This window comes from Chiloscyllium plagiosum, unplaced genomic scaffold, assembly GCF_037043375.1.
Source record: "Chiloscyllium plagiosum isolate Xiang-an unplaced genomic scaffold, Cpla_swu_hap1 HiC_scaffold_1, whole genome shotgun sequence".
Taxonomy (NCBI): domain Eukaryota; kingdom Metazoa; phylum Chordata; class Chondrichthyes; order Orectolobiformes; family Hemiscylliidae; genus Chiloscyllium; species Chiloscyllium plagiosum.
This window is the reverse complement of record NW_028270139.1, coordinates 5422129-5443393: the sequence shown is the minus strand read 5'-3', so window position 1 is coordinate 5443393 and position 21265 is coordinate 5422129. Positions and strand designations below refer to the sequence as shown.

Sequence of the window (21265 nt, the reverse complement as noted above, 5' to 3'; positions counted from 1 at the left end):
CCAATATTGAGGCAGCAAGTTGGCCGCCGCAGGAAGACAGGTGTAAATATGCAAATCAATAATGATGGCTTCATAAATGAGTTGTTAAATCACACTGAGGTTAAAATTGCAATGTACTTTTCAATTTTTCTGTTATGTGCCTGGCAATCAAATAAGGGAAATATTGACAGCAAAATTGCAGGTGGTAAATTACATTTCCATAGGATTCATTGCAGAAGGTTAAGTTGTTTAAATGCACTCCTTGCACAATGTCTTGGTGTACTTGAACAGATTGGTACATGTTTAACTGTGCAGCAGTTAATTAACTCACATATAAATTAAGTGACTGATTCATTCCCAGATGTAATGCAGTTATGCACGCAGCTTAGAGTATTAGACCCATGGCTTGACAGATTCATGCATATTGGCCTTTGCCCAATTAAAAATCATTATTGAGTTAACATTTAAAACTGTTTTTTTTCCTTGGAATTGAAGGGAAGTACTAAATATAATTAACATTTTATGTATAATTATTATTCATGATAGTAAATCAAAGTGTGTACATTTGCATTTTGAAACAAAAAACTCTAGCAATGTGAAAGTATATGCTTTTGGCACTCAAGGAATTCCAGAGATACCTCAACCCTTTCTGGAAGCAGATTAATCACTACGAACATCTTCCTAATAAAGGCCTTTCAGACCAAGTTTATTTTGTTCAAGTCATTGAAGAATGTGACCAGTATATGTTGGGAACCAGGTTCAGTTTCAACAAATGTGAATAAAAAGACTGGAGTTTTATTTATTGGGGATAATTTATAAACATATTTATATTTGCAAAGCCTGAAAGGGAAATGCACTAATTTTCTAAATGAATTTGTTTTTTTTTTGGCTATTCTTCAGCACTTACCACATTACAAATTTTAAAATAAGCAGTTATAACATAGTCCTTGCCTTAGAGTTTTGAGTAAACTATTCTGCATGCTACAAATGCATTTGTAATTCTGCTACATAACTCATTCACTACTGATGATACTCTTTGGCACTTAGTGCGCTGATATTACTGATGCCAGTCATAAGACTATAGTATGGTTACAGTTTTCTGAATACAGTGCAGTTAATGAATCAAGGAGGTACTAACATACTCATCTAGTGAATACTAAATTCTCAATCAAAAATTATTCTGTTAAATTTTAGCTAATTGTGATACTATGTCATCAGAAGTGTAGATTTGTCAGAACTGGTTCCTTAAACATTGGCTGAAATAAGCTTTTACATCTATCCACTTTTTAATCTTTCAGTCCTGTCTTCTGTTCTTCAGATCTGCTGCTGGTTTCATTTTTGTATTACAAATTCATAGAATAAAAGTTTCTCCTCCATTAACTACAGTGGTCTCTTTCTTTCATTGAACTTTCTTTCATTCACAGACATCTGATATGATTTGATGGTTGAAAGATATTCCCAGTGCACTCAATTTGCTGGACAGAAGGTCACATTCTGTGTATAGATACTTGGGAGGCAGTCCTTAAGCGTATACCGACAATGAATAAACACAATGATCAGAAATTCCACAGTGGAAGAATCCCAATTATTTTCCATCCCTTTTTTTCTAGCTTCCCTAGTGCCACCAACTGCACAAGGTATTATCGTAAATGAAAGGGAGTGGAATTGGAGGTAACCTTGTGACATGTGTTGGTAATTGGATGAGAAGTAGGAAACAAAGAGCACAGATAAAATAAAATGTTCTCTGATTGGTTTCTCAGAGGTGACAAGTGTTGCAGTTCAGGAATCTGTAATGGGACCATTCACCATATGCATTGACAGCTTAGCTGAAGGAATTCAGGGTTTTATATTCAAGCATGCAGGTGACACTAAGGAAGCAGTTAACAGTGTACATGCATACAACAAATTACAAATGGAGCTAGAACTAGTGTGATAAAACTATGACTGAAACATGAGATTATTCTTTACTGAACAAAAAATGTTTTCCAGATGAGGAAAACCTAGGAGCTGTGGAGAAGCAAAACAATTTGTCTGCACATGCACAAGTTGCAGGTACAAAAAGCAGTACAGATGAATGAAATACCAGCCTTTCATACATTTCTAGTTCAACTTCCTTGAGATAGTGAGCCTATAGTTGTTCAGGGTTTTCCTACTAGAAATAGGGAACAAGAGCTGGGACTGATTTTGTGCCTAGAACCCAACCCAATGGCCATTCAATTCTGGCCCCAAGTTTTCTTGGGGATACCCAGTCTCAGAAGAGACAGAGGTCTGAAAGTTACATAGGGAAATTCTTGTATTAAAAATAATGAGGCAACTGGGCTGTTCCTGTTTGACAGAGGACAATAAAATAATAAAGGGGTTAGTTGATGTGAATATGGTGAGTCTAGAACAATGAGCATAGCTATAAGTTAGCTACTAAACACTAAATAATTTAGGAGGAATGTCTTTATACAGAGAATGGTCAGAACATGGAACTTGCTATTGCGTTAGTTGAAGCAAATAGAATTGATGCAGTATGAGGGAAGAGGTACAATAAGTTGAAAGGTTATTAGGTAGGAGAAGGGTAGTGCTATATTTGTTTTCGTCTATGAAATGATTAGTCATAAAGGAAGCATCACTGCAAAGCATCTACAGAAGTGTCATTATTCTGAGAAAACAAGAAGGTTTATTGCATGTTAGCAATATAAATAACTATATTTGACAAGACATAATAATCAGGATTAAAGGGGTTGGTACAGATACGGCTGCTCCTACTGAGGGCTGTAGAACTCCTTGTTTCCACTCAAAGGTGTGACATCAGGTAGAATGGATGGAATTAATGTAACATCAATATTAACCCCTTCAGAATCATTAACATATACAACATCTCAGCCCCAAGTCTTTTTCTCCCAATTATGTATATGACTATATTACAGTTACCACTACCCCATCTCCATGTCACTGACTTTACAACTGCAGTCATCTGAACATTGTCAGAGCTTTCATAGAATACACTTGCTTGGTACTAAGAAGGAGGCTGGGGTCTTGCCAGAGGGCTGTTCACCTGGTTCTGAACTGTGGGCAAATTCTCTAGTTGAGGATTTTTTTTTAGCTGTCACATACACTTCACAGAGAGCATCATTCCTTTTCCACTACTTTACCCAGATGACCTTAACCTCCTGAATTTCCTTTGCAGAGGAACTCTTTGCTAACCCAGGCAGATACTCAACAACTTCATAGGGGTCCTTTAATCTTGTGACCACCCACCTTGGGTGACAGTTGTCCTGTTGAAATAAGTACCTTTCTTGTAGAATCATTAATTTCTGGATTGGGAAATCTCTTCCTAATTAGAAGAGGTAATCTCTTTTCTTTGCAATGTTCTGGATGCTTAGAGCAACCTTCTTGACCACATCCAGAATTAGTGGATGATGGTTGAGCTGCCATGAAATCCAGGTTATCTCCTTTGATTTGTTGGTGAGGCTGGATGTTTTCAGTCACCTATTGTGATTGTCTAACTAGTGAAATAAACTTATCCAGATTTTCAATCATATTACTAAAGGCTGCTGCTTGTCCAGCACTAATTTTGTATTGACATTGCTTGTCTGAACATAATCAGTAAAAAATTTCTAAATGATCTTAAATGGGTTCTTGTTTTCAATATTCACTTCTTCCCATGCGTTTTGCTGAGTTTTAGCTTCTGATCTACTTTCGATATTGACAGGAGATTTTTCTAGACTTGACAATCCTGTATAATTGCTTATTTCACAATGAAATATGAGATCTCCACTCTCTTTTGAAATCTCTGGGGATCATACCACTGACTGAGCACTGCCTGTGCATCTGGGAATGCCTAAGTGTCCTTGGTATATACTTTCCACTATGTCTTCATGAAGGGAAGCTGGAATAATTAATCTTGTCATGCATTAAGAAATCAACCATAATTGCAAAACATTATAGGTGCTCAACGTGTACGCGCTCAGTCAACTTCTGGATGTTATGGTCATGTTATTCTTCACTGCAGTACTGGCAAACAGCCCCACAGCCTCAGTCACTCCACATCAAATTTGATTGAGCTTCTTCTGACTTGCCGGCTTTTGTTTCTTCTTGGCTATAAGAAACTTCCCTTTTACATCCTCGCAGATAATTTCAATAGATTGTTTCTTCATTTCAAGCTCTGCCATGTGTCGGGGAAGGCCACTAAACCTTCTGTTGGTTTCCCTTTTCACCAGTTGGTCAACAATGATTCATTTCTGGTCCAGTTGCTCTCTGGGAGTTAGTCAAAGTCCTTCTACGTTAAAGTTGGACATCTGCGCAGGATCAAGAGTGAAGTTGGCTGGTTGCATAAAATGCTACATATTTTCAACTTTTTAATGTACATTTGGATTGTATCATGAATTATAGCATTCCTGTACTTCTGTCAGTTATTCCACCTCTGTATTGGCTGTCACCGCTGTTTCGTCATTCCCAGTTACTGGTCTGATAGCATAGTGACCTCAGCGGGAAAGTGTAAATTTTTCTATTTCTTCTCAAAATTCTGATTGTGTATTACTTATTCTGAAAAGCTGTTTTGAGTCTGTATTATTGTCACATTTTAAATTAGAGCTTGTTATGTACACTTATATTCACCAATGTTGTTATAAGTTGTAAGTTGTATGCATGTAGAGCTTGCTACAATTGCACCAGAGCAATGTTCCAGTAGTTCTTGTACTTTGCTCTTTAGTAAGAAAAATCTGGCTAATAGTAGTGCTGTATTGCCTTTGTGTTTAGTGCCATCAGAAAGCCAGGAAGGTTGTCTGCAGTCCTCAGTAAAATCAAGAGAGACAACCTTTGTATGTGTGAGTGTGTGAGAGAGAGAGAGAGAGTGTGTAGGGGAAGGGGGCACATGCTGGCACAGGAAGTTAAAGACAGCTTCCAATACCAATTCAGGGGACTTAGTCAGCCGCTTGGAGCGGTCAGAGGCAGGGTACCCTCCACAGAAGTGGTGAGGAGCTGAATGTCAGGCAGCACACCATCGATATGACTCTATCTTATTGTGGGCTGCTAGGTTAGTGGTATTGGGGATGGTGGTGTTAGCAGTAAGTTTAGAAGATGTAGTGGTGAGAGTGGTAGAGCCTTGATGGGTGCAATAACAGAGATGGAGTCCATGTGAGGTGATGGTAGCCACTTGCACTAGGAGAGTGCAGAAGGACGTTGACCTTCTTCCTACAGTGTTAGGCATTCTGCAGAAGAATCAGGCAGGACTCAAAACAATAACTCCGTTTCCCTGTCCAGACTTCCTCCAGCATTGTCTGCGTTTGTTTCAGATTTCCAGCATCTGCTTTTATTCTTGTATCGACATTTAGGGAGCTAGATATAGGAGACAGCAAATATATTTCACAAACCTTAAGGCAAGAACTTCTGTTGGTCCACTACTGTGTTGTTGTATCAACAGAGCAGATGAATTAAATTGTAAAATCTGGACATCCTCAAAGTTCATGTAACATTCAATCTAATTGTTGAAACCTGTAACTTGTTGCTAAAATGCAAAGAGCTTTTCATTTTAAATATAAGAGACTCTTCTCTGAGACCAGAAAGTGAATTACCTCTACCACTAGAAAGCAAGCTACATAATTTCTTACTAATGAGGATGCTGGTAGCAATCTTCATCAACGCACTGCACCAAGTAAGTTCATAAATCCTTGCAAAAGGAGAATTAGTAACTTCAAAGCAGATAGCAAGTAGCATTGCGAGGCTTTTCTGTGTGAGCAGTCCTGATTTTGAGGTCAATGGTAAATGACACCAGAGACCCCATGAGTAAATGGAAAAGGGAATGTTGAAAAATTAATTCTTCCTCAGGTCAGACGTTACTTCCAATAGCAGGTATGCACAGTGAGACATGGTTATAGAAGCAGAAATGAATCTGGTCGGCATGGACGGATTAGACCAAAGGGTCTATTTCCATGCTGTACATCTCTATGACGCTATAACTATTAGACCAAAATTATATATCAGATGCCACAAAACCAGTAATTCCGTTAAAAGCACCAGGCAGATTAAAAGCCTAAGTAGAACTGGTCTAACAGACAAACTTTTGGGAGAGTTTATTGTGACCATGGGATATTTTGTATAAAATCGGCAATTAAGGCAAGAATAGTTTCTTTAAACAATGTTGGAATCATTCAGCAAAGCCATAATTAAAACAGGAATCATTTATTAAAGCTGTGAACAACAAAATTCATATAGTGAAGTAGTGAAAAGGCAGAATCCACCATTTTATCCCATTTCACATGAAAGTAATCGCAAAAATGGAAAAAAATTCAGAGAATGGCCAGTATTGGACATCTTTGAGAAAACAATTTCTGAGATCTGGAGTAGGTTTCCAAATTAAATACTTAATCTGAGGCTGAACAAGTAAATACACTTCAAGGCACAAATAAGATTAGAGCTGATGTTCCTTGCCAAAGAACAAAAGAAATAACAGATACTGAAAACTTTTACCAATTACTTCAATGCCAGAACTAAAAACATCCTTGAAAGAGCAACATTTAAATAATTGAATTTGACAATCCAAAGATGGCTTAATTAATGATCTCAATGGATTGTAGGAGAAATGCAACAATGGTAACTTCAAGCCAGAATTTATCAGGAACAGGGTCATTCTCAAAATTACTGATGAGTCTTTGTTAAAGTCCAAAAAAGACGTATCACTAGCGAAAGCCAATAAAATGATGAGTGAAGCATTAGTTGGAAAGCAGCACAGATCAATTCTAACTTTTGCATTGGAGATTAGCACGGTGCATTCAATTCTCAAGGTACAAACCAAAAATGACATATGATAGACCAATATAGCAAGTAGAATATGTAGCTGTCATTAAAAGTGCTTGTCAGTGATGTGGAACAAAAAAAAACTCTCAGGCACAAACAGTGCCAGATTATTAAAAGTGAATATTTTATCTATCCCAAGCCACTTCCAGAAAATGTGGAGAAATAGGATACAGTTTCAGAAATGCAAGAATCAAATAGCTACCCATACAGTTCACCCTCCCACCCAAAGTGATAGCATCTGCAAACTTCAACACTTACATTTTGTTCCTTCATCGAAATCATAAATATATATTGTGAATAGCTGGGGTCCTAACACCAATCCCTATTGCACCCTACCAGTCACTGCCTGCCAATTTGAAAAGGACGCATTCATTCCAACTCTTTGTTTTCCATCTGTCAACCAGTTTTCTATCCATCTCAACATACTTACCCACTTCTATAATCTTTACAGAGGGCACAGGTTTACAGTGAGAGGGGAAAGATATAAAGGAGACCTAAGGGGCAACTTTTTCACACAGAGGGTGGTGCGTGTGTGGAATGGGCTGCCAAAGGAAATGGTGGAGGCTGGTACAATTGCAACATTTAAAAAGCATCTGGCTGGGTTTATGAATAGGAAGGGTTTGGAGGGATATGGGCCAGGTGCTGGCAGGTGGGACTAGATTGGTTTGGGATATCCGGTCAGCATGGACGAGTTGGATCAAAGGGTCTGTTTCCTTGTTGTAGATCTTTGTGACTCTAATAATCTCTTGGGGACTTTGTCAAATGTTTTCTGTAAGTCCAATATACCCCATCAACTGGCTCCCCTTTGTCAACTCTACAAGTTACATCTTCATAGAATTCTAATAGATATGTCAAGCATGATTCCCCTTCATAAATCCATGTTTACTCTGTCTGATCCTGCCACTGCTTTCTAAACGCTCTGCTATAAAGTCCTTGATAATGGACTAGAGAATTTTCCCCACTACCGATGTTAGGTATACTGGTCTATAATTTTCTGGTTTCTCTCTACTTCCCTTTCTGAATATTGGAATGACATTAGCTCCGCTCCAATCTGCAGGGACTCTTCCAGTGTCTGTAGAACCCTGGAAGATGACCACCAATCCATTCACTATTCCCTTAAGTACTCTGGGATGTAGATTATCAGGCCCGGGGGATTTATATGGCTTCAATCCTCTAAATTTTCCCTGTACCATTTGTCTACTAATATTGATTGTCCTCAGTTCTTCCCTCTCACTAAATCGTACATACTCCAACATTTCTGGTATCTGATTTGCATCCTCTTTGTGAACAACCAACTTATATATTCAGTTGTTTAGCTATTTTGTTGCCCCCTATTATACATTCCCCGGTTTCTGACTTTAGGGGACCTACATTTGTTTTCACTAACCTCTTTTTCTTCACGTACCTATAGAAACTCTTAATGTCAACCTTGCAAGCTTATGTTCGTACTGTATTTTCCCCTTCTTAATCAATCTCTTGGTCCTCCTTTACTGAATTTTAAATTGGACAGTCACCCGCCCCAGTCCTGAAGAAGGGTTACACCCGAAATGACTTCTCCACCTCCTGATTCTGCCTGGTTTGCTGTGTTCTTCCAGCTTCCTGCTGGTCTACCTTGGATTTCAGCATCTGCGGTTTTTTTTTGTTTCTAAGTGGATTTTAAACTGCTCCCAATTTTCATACCTTTTTTTTTCCTGGCTTATCTGAATGCTTCTTCCTTGGATCAGACACTATCTCTAATTCCCTTTGTAATCCATGGATTGGCCCTCTTACTCATTTTGTTTTTGTGCTGGACAGAAATAAACAGTTGTTGCAGTTCGCCCATGTATTCCTTGAATGTTTGCCATTGCTATCCACTGTCATCCCTTTAAGTAACTCTCCCTAATCTATGAAGGCCAACTCATGCCTCATATCTTCATAGTTTCCTTTATTAAGATTCAGCACCCTAGTCTCCGAATCAACTACCTCACTCTCCACCTTAATAAAAAATTCTATCATGTCACTTATCCCCATAGAGGTCTTGGACAGCTGGATTAGCAATGATTCCCTTATCATTACACAGTACCCAGTCTAAGATGGCTCTCTAATTGGTTCCTCCACATGTTGGTATACCATCCCGTATACACTCCAAGAATTCCTCCTCTATGACACTGTGGCTAATTTGATTTACACAATCTACATGCAGTTTAAAATCACCCATCATCACCGATATTCTATCATCACATGCATCTCTAATTTCCTATTTAATGCCATTCCTAACATTAGCACTGCAGTTTGGGGGTCTATATATGACACCCCCTAATATTTTTTGCCCCTTAGTATTTTTCAACTCAACCCATACAGACTCCATTGTCAGAACTAATCTCCTCTCACACAATAGTGTTAATCTCCTCTTTAACCAGCAATGCCACTCCACCACCTTTTCCTTTTGGACATTCAGTTCCCATCCCTGGTCACCCTGCAGCTATGTCTCCATAATCCCAATTATATTATACCCATTTACATCTATCTGTGTGATTTGTCCATCCATTTTATGCTTCATGCATTTAAATACAAAGCTTTTAAATTTGTTCCACTGGTAAATTTCCCTACTCTTTTATAATCCCTTAGTGCATAAATATATTCACCGGTTCTGAACCTCACCTTTATGGCCTAGTAACCATCTGCCACATTGTTAACCTGCACTCTTACTTCCTCCTTTAATTTGGGTTTCCCTTATAGCTGAACCCTAGCCCTCCCCACCCCACCTAGTATTAGTTTAAAGCCCTGTCAACAGCCCTAGCTATGCGATTCACTAGGACTCTGGTCCCAGTATGATTCAAATGAAAACTGTCTAATCAGAACAGGTCCCTTCTTCTCCGGTACTGGTGCCAATGTCCTATGAAGTCAAACCCATTTCTCCCACACCAGTCTTTGAGCCACGCATTTACCTGCTTAATCTTTTTGACCCTGTGCCAATTAGCTCGTGGCTCAGATAGTAACCCCCCAGAGATTATTACCTTTTTTGTTCTGTTTTTCAATTTAGCTCCTAGCTGTTCATACTCCCTTAGCAGAACCTCTGCCCTAGTTTCATTAATGTCATTGGTACCTACACAGAGCACGACCACTTAATCTTTCCCCTCCCACTCCAAGTTCCTTTGCAGCACAGATGAGATATCCTGAACCTGAGTACCAAGTAGGCAACACAACCTTCGGGACTCTTGATCCTGGTCACAGAGAAGACTGTCTATGTCCCTAACTATATTATCCCCAATTACAATGACATTTCTCGTCTCTCCCCCCACTTGAATGGCTCCCTGAACCATGGTGCTGTGGTCAGTCGGCTCGCCATCCCTGGAGTCCCCATTCCCATCCACACAGAGAGCAAAACTCTTGAATCTTGGGCAAGGACAAGGGCTGAGGCTCCTGCAACTCTATCTCCTGGATCACTCTATCTCTGTCTCACTCACAGCCACACCTTCCTGTCCCTGACCACTGGCTGAATTTGAGTTAATCTAAGGGATGCATCCAGGAAACACAGATCCAGGTAACTCTCCCCCTCCCTGATGTGCTGTAATGTTTGAAGCTCAAATTGCAGCTCATCAACTCCGGTTGATGAGTTCCTTTAGCAGCCAACATTTACTACAGATATGGTCACTGGGAACCACAATGGGATTCACCAGCTCTCACATCATGCAGAAATAACACATCACCTGACCCTCCATTCTTATTTTATTAAATTAGTTTTGAATCTGTTTTCTTACTTTTTTAAAAAACTGTTTTTATATCTCTGCATATTTTCCCAATCTGAACACAAGCTGTAACCAATAATTTACCAAAGATTCAATTTAATACAGATTCAATTTTTGCAGACTCCTTATTAGGAGAATTTGAGGAGTGCAGATCAGAGTCAAAAAGTGTGGTGCTGGAAAAGCACAGCTGGTCAGGCAGCATCCGAGGAGCAGAAGAATCAATGTTTTGAGCATAAGCCTTTCATCAGGAATTAAGAGCTTATGCTTGAAACATAAGGGCTTATGCTTGAATAGAGCTTATGCTTAGCACTTTTCCAGTGCCACATTTTTTGACTTAGATTCTTTATTAGCCAATCAAATCACAGCCCTCCTTACATCAACTTTCAGTTTCCCCCTCAGTTGAAATGCTCAGAACCCTTCCCAGATTGCTCTCCATTTGATCTCACTCAGCTCCATTGATGACGTTATTAAGAACCTAACTTTCCCTGAGGCCCTAAATACAAAATCTTTCAAGAGTTGATGGATTTAATTAAGGTATATTACAACCCAAGCTTCCTCCAATTCTGAGATGCTATCAGTTTTCCTCAGCAATTCAAGAACCAGGGGAATTCATATCAGGATGTTTGACTAGGATAAGACAACTGGCAGAGGCATGTGCCTATGGTTTAACTCTTCATGAGATGCTGAGAGACTATTTGGTATGTAAGATTGATGATGTAAAATTGCAAAATCGCCTACGAGCTGAAGCCCAGTTGGACCAAACAAGCTCTACAACTGATTTTATCATTGGAAAATGCAGCAAGTAAAGCATGAGTCACAGGGTAGTCTGATGGAAGTGGATACCTTGCCAATCGGACTGAGCTTGGGGAACACCATCTGAATGACGTCAATTGCATAGCCTCACTCAGCACATATCCTGAACAAAGGCATTCCAAGTCAGCCCCCAGCAAAACCCCAACACAAAACTAAGCCGCAGCCAAACAGTTAAAATTTTCTTCATGATCCGGGCTGACAAGCCATTGTAGTTGCTGCCAGTATGCAGACTTGAGACAGCAAGAGAGTCTCATTAGACCCAAATTGAGTAACAGAACTCTTTGGCTGATAACCAGAAGAGTGTACACCCTGGAAAGTACACCTAACATTTGGTTTGGGTCAGTTCAATTGTTCAGCAACATCCAAATCAGAACCACTCAAAATAAAAGATACCAGCGTTACCATTTCAGTGGTCACAGAACAATTCTTTAAGAAAATTTGCTCTGGATTCCAACCTCAACTAAACGGAGAACCTATACCTGGGAACAATTACAGATTAAGGGCACAACTTTGGTTCTGGTCTCTTATGAGAAGCAAATCTTTGAGGAGAAAGTGAGGTCTGCAGATGCTGGAGATCAGAGCCGGAGATGTGTTGCTGGAAAAGCGCAGCAGGTCAGGCAGCATCCAGGGAACAGGAGAATCGACGTTTCGGGCATAAGCCCTTCTTCAGGAATGAGGAAAGTTTGTCCAGCAGGCTAAGATAAAAGGTAGGGAGGAGGGACTTGGGGGGGGGGCGTCGGAAATGTGATAGGTGGAAAGAGGTCAAGGTGAGGGTGATAGGTCAGACTGGGGTGGGGGCGGAGAGGTCGGGAAGAAGATCTCAGGTTAGGAAGGCGGTGTTGAATTTGATGGATTTGACTGAGACAGGGTGGGGGGAGGGGAAATGAGGAAACTGGTGAAATCCGAGTTCATCCCTTGTGGTTGGAGGGTTCCTAGCCGGAAGATGAGGCGTTCTTCCTCCAACCGTCGTTTTGTTGTGGTCTGACCATGGAGGACTCCTCCATGGTCAGACCACAACAAAACGACGGTTGGAGGAAGAACGCCTCATCTTCCGGCTAGGAACCCTCCAACCACAAGGGATGAACTCGGATTTCACCAGTTTCCTCATTTCCCCTCCCCCCACCCTGTCTCAGTCAAATCCATCAAATTCAGCACCGCCTTCCTAACCTGAGATCTTCTTCCCGACCTCTCCGCCCCCACCCCAGTCTGATATATCACCCTCACCTTGACCTCTTTCCACCTATCACAATTCCGACGCCCCTCCCCCAAGTCCCTCCTCCCTACCTTTTATCTTAGCCTGCTGGACAAACTTTCCTCATTCCTGAAGAAGGGCTTATGCCCGAAACGTCGATTCTCCTGTTCCCTGGATGCTGCCTGACCTGCTGCGCTTTTCCAGCAACACATCTCCAGCTCTTATGAGAAGCAGCTGATTCAGTTACGTCTGATTGTAGTAAAAGGCTCAGGCTCAAGCTTAAGCTTGATGGGGTGAAATTGGTTGAGAAAGATTTGCCTAGATTGACTCAACATTTTTTGATTAGAAAACTGCCTGAGTGAAATCCTAATTAAATACCCAAAGATTTTCAGGAAGGTCTAGAGACTAACAAAGGAGCCAAGTTGACCAGGAAGCAATTGTAAGATTCTGCAAGACCTGCCCAGTGCCATTTGCCTTACGGGTAAAAAGTAGAGGCAGAAATCAGAAGGCTGGAAAGCAAATGAATCATCAAACCAGTCTAGCTTGCGGAATGGGCAGCACAGTCATACAGATAGTGAAACTTGAAGTGTCGGTTCACTTTTCTGGAAATTTTAAACAAATGGTAAACCACTTTTCCCAGATGGATAAATACCTGATCCCTTGCATTGAGGATTTATATGCAAAGTTGGCAGGGGAGCTGTCCTTCACGAAGCTGGACATGATCCATGCGTACTTGCAATTGTGGTTAGATGAGGATTCCCAGAAGTATGTTACAATTAATACCCGTAAGGGTTTGTATCAATATATGAGACTGCCATTTGGGGTATTGTCAGCCTGTGCAATGTTTTCAGTGAATAATGGAGAACATTTTACAGGGTCTATCCCAGATCATCATTTATCCAGATGATGTGCTAATAAAATGAAAGCTGATGAGGAACACTTAGAGAACGTGGACATGATTCTTACTCATTTCTACCAGGTGGGCATACACCCGAGAAGGGAAAATTGTGGTCCATGCACCTCAAGTGACCTTTTTGGACTACAGAGTCGATAAGACTGGGTTAGATCTGTTGGAAGATAAAGTGAGAGCTCAAGTAAGGGCAGGACAGGGTTTTAAATATCTCTTTCACAAGATGTTCAGGAAAGTTAGGAAAAAAATGAAAAGGGAAGTTGTTGGTATTGATTAAAGAGAGAAATGCAGTGCTTGAGAAAGATGTTCTAAAAGGGTCAACAACAGATCTGATTTGGTTAGACATAGAGATAAAGAACAAAACTTGTGCAATTGCACTGCTCTTGGCCACTAATAATATAGTGTAACAAGTTTGCATGGATATTACAGAAGGGTGCAAAAAAATTTTGTATTTATAATCAGGACTTTACCAATATCCCAGTCGGTATGCAGATAATTGATGAAAAGGGCAGAGAGGAAGTACTGTGAGACCTGGTTCTTGGGAATGAGGTGAGCCAAGTAGCCGGTGGTAGGACATTTAAGGGATAATATTTGTTGTATCATAGTATTGAAGGTGACAATGGAAAAGGATAATCAGCATTCCAGAGTGAGAAAAATTAATTGTTGGTAAGCTGACTACAATAGACCTGGGGTTGAATACATTGGTCAAAGTTCAGCAGGAGAAGTCTTTGCTGAAGAATGGGCTACCATTAAAGAAAACATGACTTAGTTGCAGTCAAATTAAATTCCCTTGAAAGGGAAAGTGCAAATACAGAACTTCCTGGATGACAAAAGAGGTAGAAATTATGATAAAGAAGAAAAAATGTTTATTACAGATGTCAGATAAAAAGCTAATTAAGAACTGGACTGAATATAAAAGACAGAAGGTGAAGAAACAAATAAAATTAGCAAAGAGGGAGTCTCAAACAGATCCTTGTGGCACACCTCTGTTAACCGGACTCCAGGCTGAATATTTACTGGCAGTCAACTTTAAAGGGGATCCCAAAATTTTCTTTAGACACAAAAGTAATGATCAGGGTGGAAAAAGAGGAATGCAGTCAATTACGGACCAAAAAGGAAAGCTATACATAGGGCAGAGAACAGAGGTGAGGTATTCAAAACATACTTAGCATCCGTCTTTCTAAGGAAATCAATCTTGCATAGGTCATAATGAACAAGGATGGGAAATTCGGTCACTGGAAATTTAAAAGAATTGAAGGTGGAGATATTTTAGATAGGCCTTATCGACACTGCCTACCACTTGACAAAACAGCAGGACCAAATGAGATGCATCCAAGCATACAGAGAGAAATGGGAATAGAGGTGCTGATAATAATTTTAAAGTCATCTTTAGACTCAGGAGCATGCCAGAAGAGTGGAGAATTGTAAATATTATGTCTTTGTTCAAAGAATGGTGTAAGGATAAACTAAGAAATGGCAGATTAGTAATTTGAACTTTGTTGATTGGGAAACATCACTTTCAATCTAACAATCTGTAGCAGATTGAAATCCAAATCCCAGGTGTGAAGGATCATTGAACCATCTAAAGGATTTATTCAAAAAAAGGGAATAATTTTAATTCAATTTAGTTTAGTGCTATCCTTGGCATTTGAACTCCAAATTCAGAAGTGCACAGCCCAGGGCACCAATATCATGCTCAATCACATTCTCAAAGCAAAATCTGTCCAAATACTTGTTCAAATACAGACTTATACGTAATAGGTCCCCTGCACTGATGATTTTAGAAAGACTGCCACTCATAATCGGTGAAAAGTTAATGTAATCATGGAGATCAGAGAAACAATGTCTGAGATCCTTAACATTAAACACATGGAAAAATATAACATTTTAAACATTTAAAAAACATTGAATCTTCCTTGGCTAAACTAAAAACAGTTGGTTAAAGTCTCTTTGAGGCATATGTTACAGTACTAACTAATAGGCTAAATGGAGGATTTCTAAATGCCTTCAGTATAAGAATGTTGCTACATGTGCAATAAGATATTTCACTAAAGATCAATAACATTTCCTTTATTTGTAATTCGTAACTACCTACAGTAGGTTCTAAAAATTTCCAGTGATGTTATTTTGAAGGAATTAAATGTTTGAGACATGAATGCTGGTTATTAACTTTCTGTAAATTGCACCTTTTCTCTCCATATACTGTATGCACTGTATTCCTTCAGTTTACGGCTGCTACTCTGTTGGTTCTTTCAGTTTCACAGAAATAAGTTCCTGAATTATCCCAGACTAAAAGATAATTCAGTCAGTCTGAATGGTCTTGGTAATTTAACAAGAAATTAATAAGTTATAAGGTTGGGAGTTCAATGCTGTATTGGCTACACCTGATAGTTTCTCCTTTCTGCACATTTATTTTGTAATACATCTAATGATAATCATACTTAATCTTTCGATAATGTGAACTAAAAGTAACATAGAACAGCTGAAAAAAATCAGAATATCTATGGGGAGTGGTAAGGAAATATGAAGTTGAAAAACTACACAGTCAATAAGTTACACAAATTCCTGAGCAAACCTTCAACCTGAAATTTCAAAAGAGATTTTCAAGAAAACAAATGATTTCCCACCAACAAATAGAAAGAAGAAGCTCGTGAAGGGACAGTTTAATTTGGAATATTTTTACACATACTCTGTTAATTGAACGTAGGACACTAACTGATTGGTGTATCTGCCATAGAATTCTGCAAGAGACTAGGACATGAAAGCACAGCCTTAGAATGAAGGAACAGCCCTTTAGGACTGGGATGAGGAGAAATTTCTTCAACCAGAGGGTGATGAATTTGTTGAACTCATTGCCACAGATGGCTTTGATTGAGAGCATTAAGGTAGGTTCTTGATTAGTAAGGGGATCAAAGGTTCCAGGGAAAAGGGTGGAGAATGGCTTGGGAAACATATCAGCCAGGATCAAACAGTGAGCAGACTCAATGGACTGACTGGCCTTACACTGCTCCTATATCTCATGGTCTTGGATTCACAATTATTGTATTTTTTAAACAATATACAGCACAAAATACACAGTTATAATGAGAGATTTTGTGTATTTATTGTAAGTTTGAAACAAGCTATGATTTGGAAAAAAAGAAAACCAGTGCTGAAATACCATGTTAAGCAAGTAATCAAAGTTCTTTTTAACTAGGATGTAAGCAAGGAAGGGAAGGAAAATGACTAAAGTCGGCGGAGTAGTGGACAGTTTGGAAGAATGTTACAGGTTGCAGGGGGACTTGGATAAACTGCAGAATTGGGCTGAGAGGTGGCAAATGCAGCTAAATGTGAGGTGATGCACTTTGGGAAGAATAACAGGAAAGCAGAGTTCTGGGTCAATGGAAAGATTCTTGGTAGTGTGGATGTGCAGAGGGATCCTTGAGTCCATGCACAAAGAACCCTGAAAGATCCCTTCAGTCCAAAGCGTCCATGCCGACCAGATATCCCAACCCAATCTAGTCCCACCTGCCAGCACCCGGCCCATATCCCTCCAAACCCTTCCTATTCATATACCCATCCAAATGCCTCTTAAATGTTGCAATTGTACCAGCCTCCACCACATCCTCTGGCAGCTCATTCCATACACATACCACTCTCTGCGTGAAAAAAGTTGCCCCTTAGGTCTCTTTTATATCTTTCCCCTCTCACCCTAAACCCATGCCCTCTAGTTCTGGACTCCCAGGCCCCAGGAAAAAGACTTTGCCTATTTATCCTATCCATGCCCCTCATGATTTTATAAACCTCTATAACATTACTCCTCAGCCTCCAACCCCCCAGGGAAAACAGCCCCAGCCTATTCAGCTTCTCCCTATAGTTCAAACCTTCCAACCCTGGCTCATCTTCAGCACATAAGAATCCACAGATGCTCTCAAACAATTTTCACATAGACTGCAAATGTCCCCTCTCAGCCATGCATTATCTGATCAGATTGTCTGTGGATATGTTCATCATTAATAACTAGGACAAACCTTGATTCCTGTGTTTAAAGGTAATGTCTATTCTTTCATTGTGTTCTTCCAGAGGGAAGTAATTCGATGTACATTTGATCCATGATGTTGTACAAACGTCAAACTTTTACAGCAATACAGAAAATAAATCTATTTGTTAAAATTCATATGTTAGATGTTGTTCTGTTAGTAATATGGTACTTGCATAATTTTAATGTGAAATATTGTTATCTTCACCAGATTATTTTTTTAAAATCGTACAACTGAAGCAGGGATGTACAATTTTCAAAGAAAATAAGGGTGAATGCTTACAGGGCTATTATCTCAATGAGAAAACAATTTTAAAGAAAAGTTAAAAATGAACATATTGTATGATGTAAATTTCATTGAACTTATTCTACCACTTGCATGTGACGCATTTGGAGCAAAAGGTACAACTATATCTTCAAAAAGAAAGTTATTCCAAATGTTTATGTGGATGATATTATCCCTGTAAACGTTTTTTCATATTTTCATAGCTCCGTTTGGTAATGATATTTAAGATATTCATAAGATGTAGAATCCTTCAATCATATGTTTCTTTTATGGCATGAAATTACTTAATCAAGACTGTTGAAAGTAACGTGTAAGTTGCTCTGAACAAATGTTAGCAGTGGCAATACAGTATTATAGAAGAACATTCTTCCAATCCTAATCTTACTTATATGGTTTGTTGAGACATTGAACAGAGTAAAGCATTCCCCCAAAAGCAGAAAAAAGTGGCATCAGCATATAGTGCCTTCACATGCTTCTCAATAGGAATAGATCTAAGCCTCTGATTATGCCTTTTAGCTGATGGGATAGGGCTTAAGAAGAATAGGTAAGTGAGTAGATTAAACTAATGGATCTAAAGTACTGCAACTGAAGATTTTAAAAAAAATCTTTATTCCAAGACTAAAAGATAACTCTGCTCTTAAGATCTTCGGAATTGTAGGAATAGGAAAAGGCTAAGGCCCAAAAAAAGCTGTCTTTTTCAATGTGGAAAGTGGTTTTGATTCCAAAACAAATTAAATATGATTAGGTATTTTTCTTAAAAACAAGTTTATTATTTTTGTAAATCTTAAATATTCTAGGTTTCTATTTGCAATTCATAGGTTAGGCTGCTCTAACACCATCTTGGAATGTAGACTCCAAGGAGTAGGCTGATTTCAGCTATTAACGTTTTAATTGTCAATATTGGTCTGGATAAAACTAGACAACTACTCAAAGAAAATCATAAGTGTAAATCTACACCTTCCACTGTATACCTATATAATTCTATTTATAATTTGAAACTTCTTTGAGTATATTTTAGCCTAAATGTAATGATCATCCATTTCACTTCTCAAGTTAGGTTGCAAATTTCAAAATTCTGAAACTACAATCCAGGCAAATTGAGCAGCCTTTAGCTTATTCCCAAACAAATTAAACATAAAACGAGGTCAGAAATTTATTTTCCAAATATTGCAACTGTGTAAAATTTCAGTAGCCAAAACAAACACATGGCCATATTCTTCTACTCTCACCAACTTTCAGATTGCCACTGAAGCAAGTATCACATTTACTCTCCACATACATGAATTGCATCCATTAATCAGTCTTTTACTTCATTTAATCAGGAACAATCACTTGCTTTTATAGTTAGGATTGTTTTAATCAGTTGAACTTCTCACAATTTGATTATAATAATGATCAATAGTTTGAAACTTTAGGGTTAATTGTTACTGTGAACTTGGGTTTAAAGCAAAACCATACACCTGAAAAGATGCCGTTGACATGAAGTGTGAAGTTCATGGTTCAAAGCTTGTCAAATGGCAGTAAAACAATCACAAGAAACCTAATTAATAGCTTTTGAGTGATAATGAAGACATCAATTGCACATCAGTGGAACTATTTTCCATTTCAACATTAGATATAATTATGTTTTCCAAACAATCCCCTTCTGTACTCCATCTTTACTTTCTAAACAAAAGGTTTCAGTTGTGAAATCCATGATAATTATTTTTGTCAAAACAAAATCCAAGAAAAATCATTGCTTGTCTGAAACAGTTAAATCAATAGAATTTAACTTTTTCAGCAAAGCGTTTTGTTCTATAATTAATTTCTAACAAATGCTCGTGTTATTTCTCCACTTGAGACCTTGCAGCCGTTAAGTTACAGTTATTCAGTTGCATGGCCTCAGGTAATTTGGAGTTCTATTGCAGAAAAGAAAAACATGATCCACAAATCATACAAAGTCACGGTTTACAAGTGGTGCTTAGAGATTTGCTCAATATAATGTTATCTAAATAAACAGCAACCAATCTCAAGGTTGGATTGTTTTAATACTGTCAGTCAAAAGAAAAGACTCCAGTCTCAAGATACAAGTGAACTTTATTTTTGATTTCATTACACAAACTGGAATAACCTCATTCCAAATCATCACCAAAAATCATTTGAGTGAAGTTTTGAAATACAGTAACTTGGTCCCTCTGGCAGGTTACTAATGCACCATTAGGCACCAGCAAGATCCATATTGAGCAAACCTTCGCTCAGCAAGGTGGAATGTTTTCAGCAATTTAATTTCTGAAAATATGAGGCTTACCACAACATCCCAATATTCGATTTCACACACACACACGCACACACACACACAAGTAGGACAGAAACCCAAACAGAATTTCACAGTTACAAAGAGTTATCAGGAGTCAATGTCAAATAACAATGTTAGGATTATTAATGTGTTTAACAAAGGCTATAGAAATGAAATCAATGGACATAATTCTTTGAAAATGCACGCACACTCTTTGGAACGGACAAAACCTGGTACACTGGATTGATTTACCGTTCACCTGTTCCCTTTGCCAGCCCAGCAGCATGCCAATGACAAGAATATAGTTTCTGATAGACTGTTATAAAGTTAAAAAAAATCCTAGGTCATAATTTAAATATTGCTTTTTGTTCCCAGTAATATCAGTGCTAAGCTACCATAACATTAATGAAAAAATACAGCAAAGAACCATGCCTTAGAAAGGATTTGTACACCCCCACGTGCAAATCTTCTCCCCAAAAAGAAACTTCTCAAAATTTGATCTCTACATATGTAATAATTAAATCACAGGTGTAAATATATTGCTTAGTTCTAACATAATTATGAATATCTGATTAAAATTTCTGTTTTACATTCTGTTAAATCGGTCATTTCTTCTTAGAGATGAGCGTAAAGAAATAGTCATTGTATTTCTTATGAATGAGACACTTATAAAGAATCGTGTAAAGATTTGTTCCTCCTAAAAATAGACGTTTGTATTTCTGCATCAGACTTATATGTTCTGGTGTTCTACGAATGATATGTCAAATTCCTCATATTCTACAAAAATAGCAGTAAGCATTTCAAAATACTCTGCTTTCCTGGAGACTTTTTTGTTACATTCAAATTTGTTGCTTCTTCATATGAATGAAGGCATATATATATATACACAGTGGCAGGATTGAATGATTATGATGATTAAAAACTCTCAATTCACCAACAATGGCTATTTGATCTTCTGGATCATGATTTTTTAAAAATTCCAGCACATAGCAATGCATCTCTGTGTATTGAAGGCATCTTTAGTACCTGGTTTGATACTCATGATGCCATCGATTAAAATCGATGTAAAACAGTACTATACTTCCAGATGCCATTCCAGTAATGATGACCCTAAATTAAAAAGAGGTACAGTTAGTTTCACAGAATATAATTTACATCAATCAATATTATACTAAAAATGTCCAAATACAACAAAGAAAAGACTGAAATTCAATACATCCAAGTTTTTGATATTGAGAGTCGGTAGGAAAGTTGGATTTGAGCACTATCAGATCAGCCATG

The 21265-nt window shown here is 38.4% G+C and overlaps 1 protein-coding gene across 1 annotated transcript in view; it reads right to left on the bottom strand.

The window, feature by feature from the left end:
* Positions 1–19767: 19767 nt before the first annotated feature.
* Positions 19768–21265, bottom strand: part of lrba (LPS-responsive vesicle trafficking, beach and anchor containing) — an 897133-nt gene continuing 895635 nt past the window's right edge. Inside the window, exon 56 of the mRNA XM_043699616.2 lies at positions 19768–21094. Within this exon, the coding sequence (XP_043555551.2) occupies positions 21004–21094 (91 nt within the window). The 3' untranslated portion in view covers positions 19768–21003. The remainder of the gene's footprint in view (positions 21095–21265) is intronic.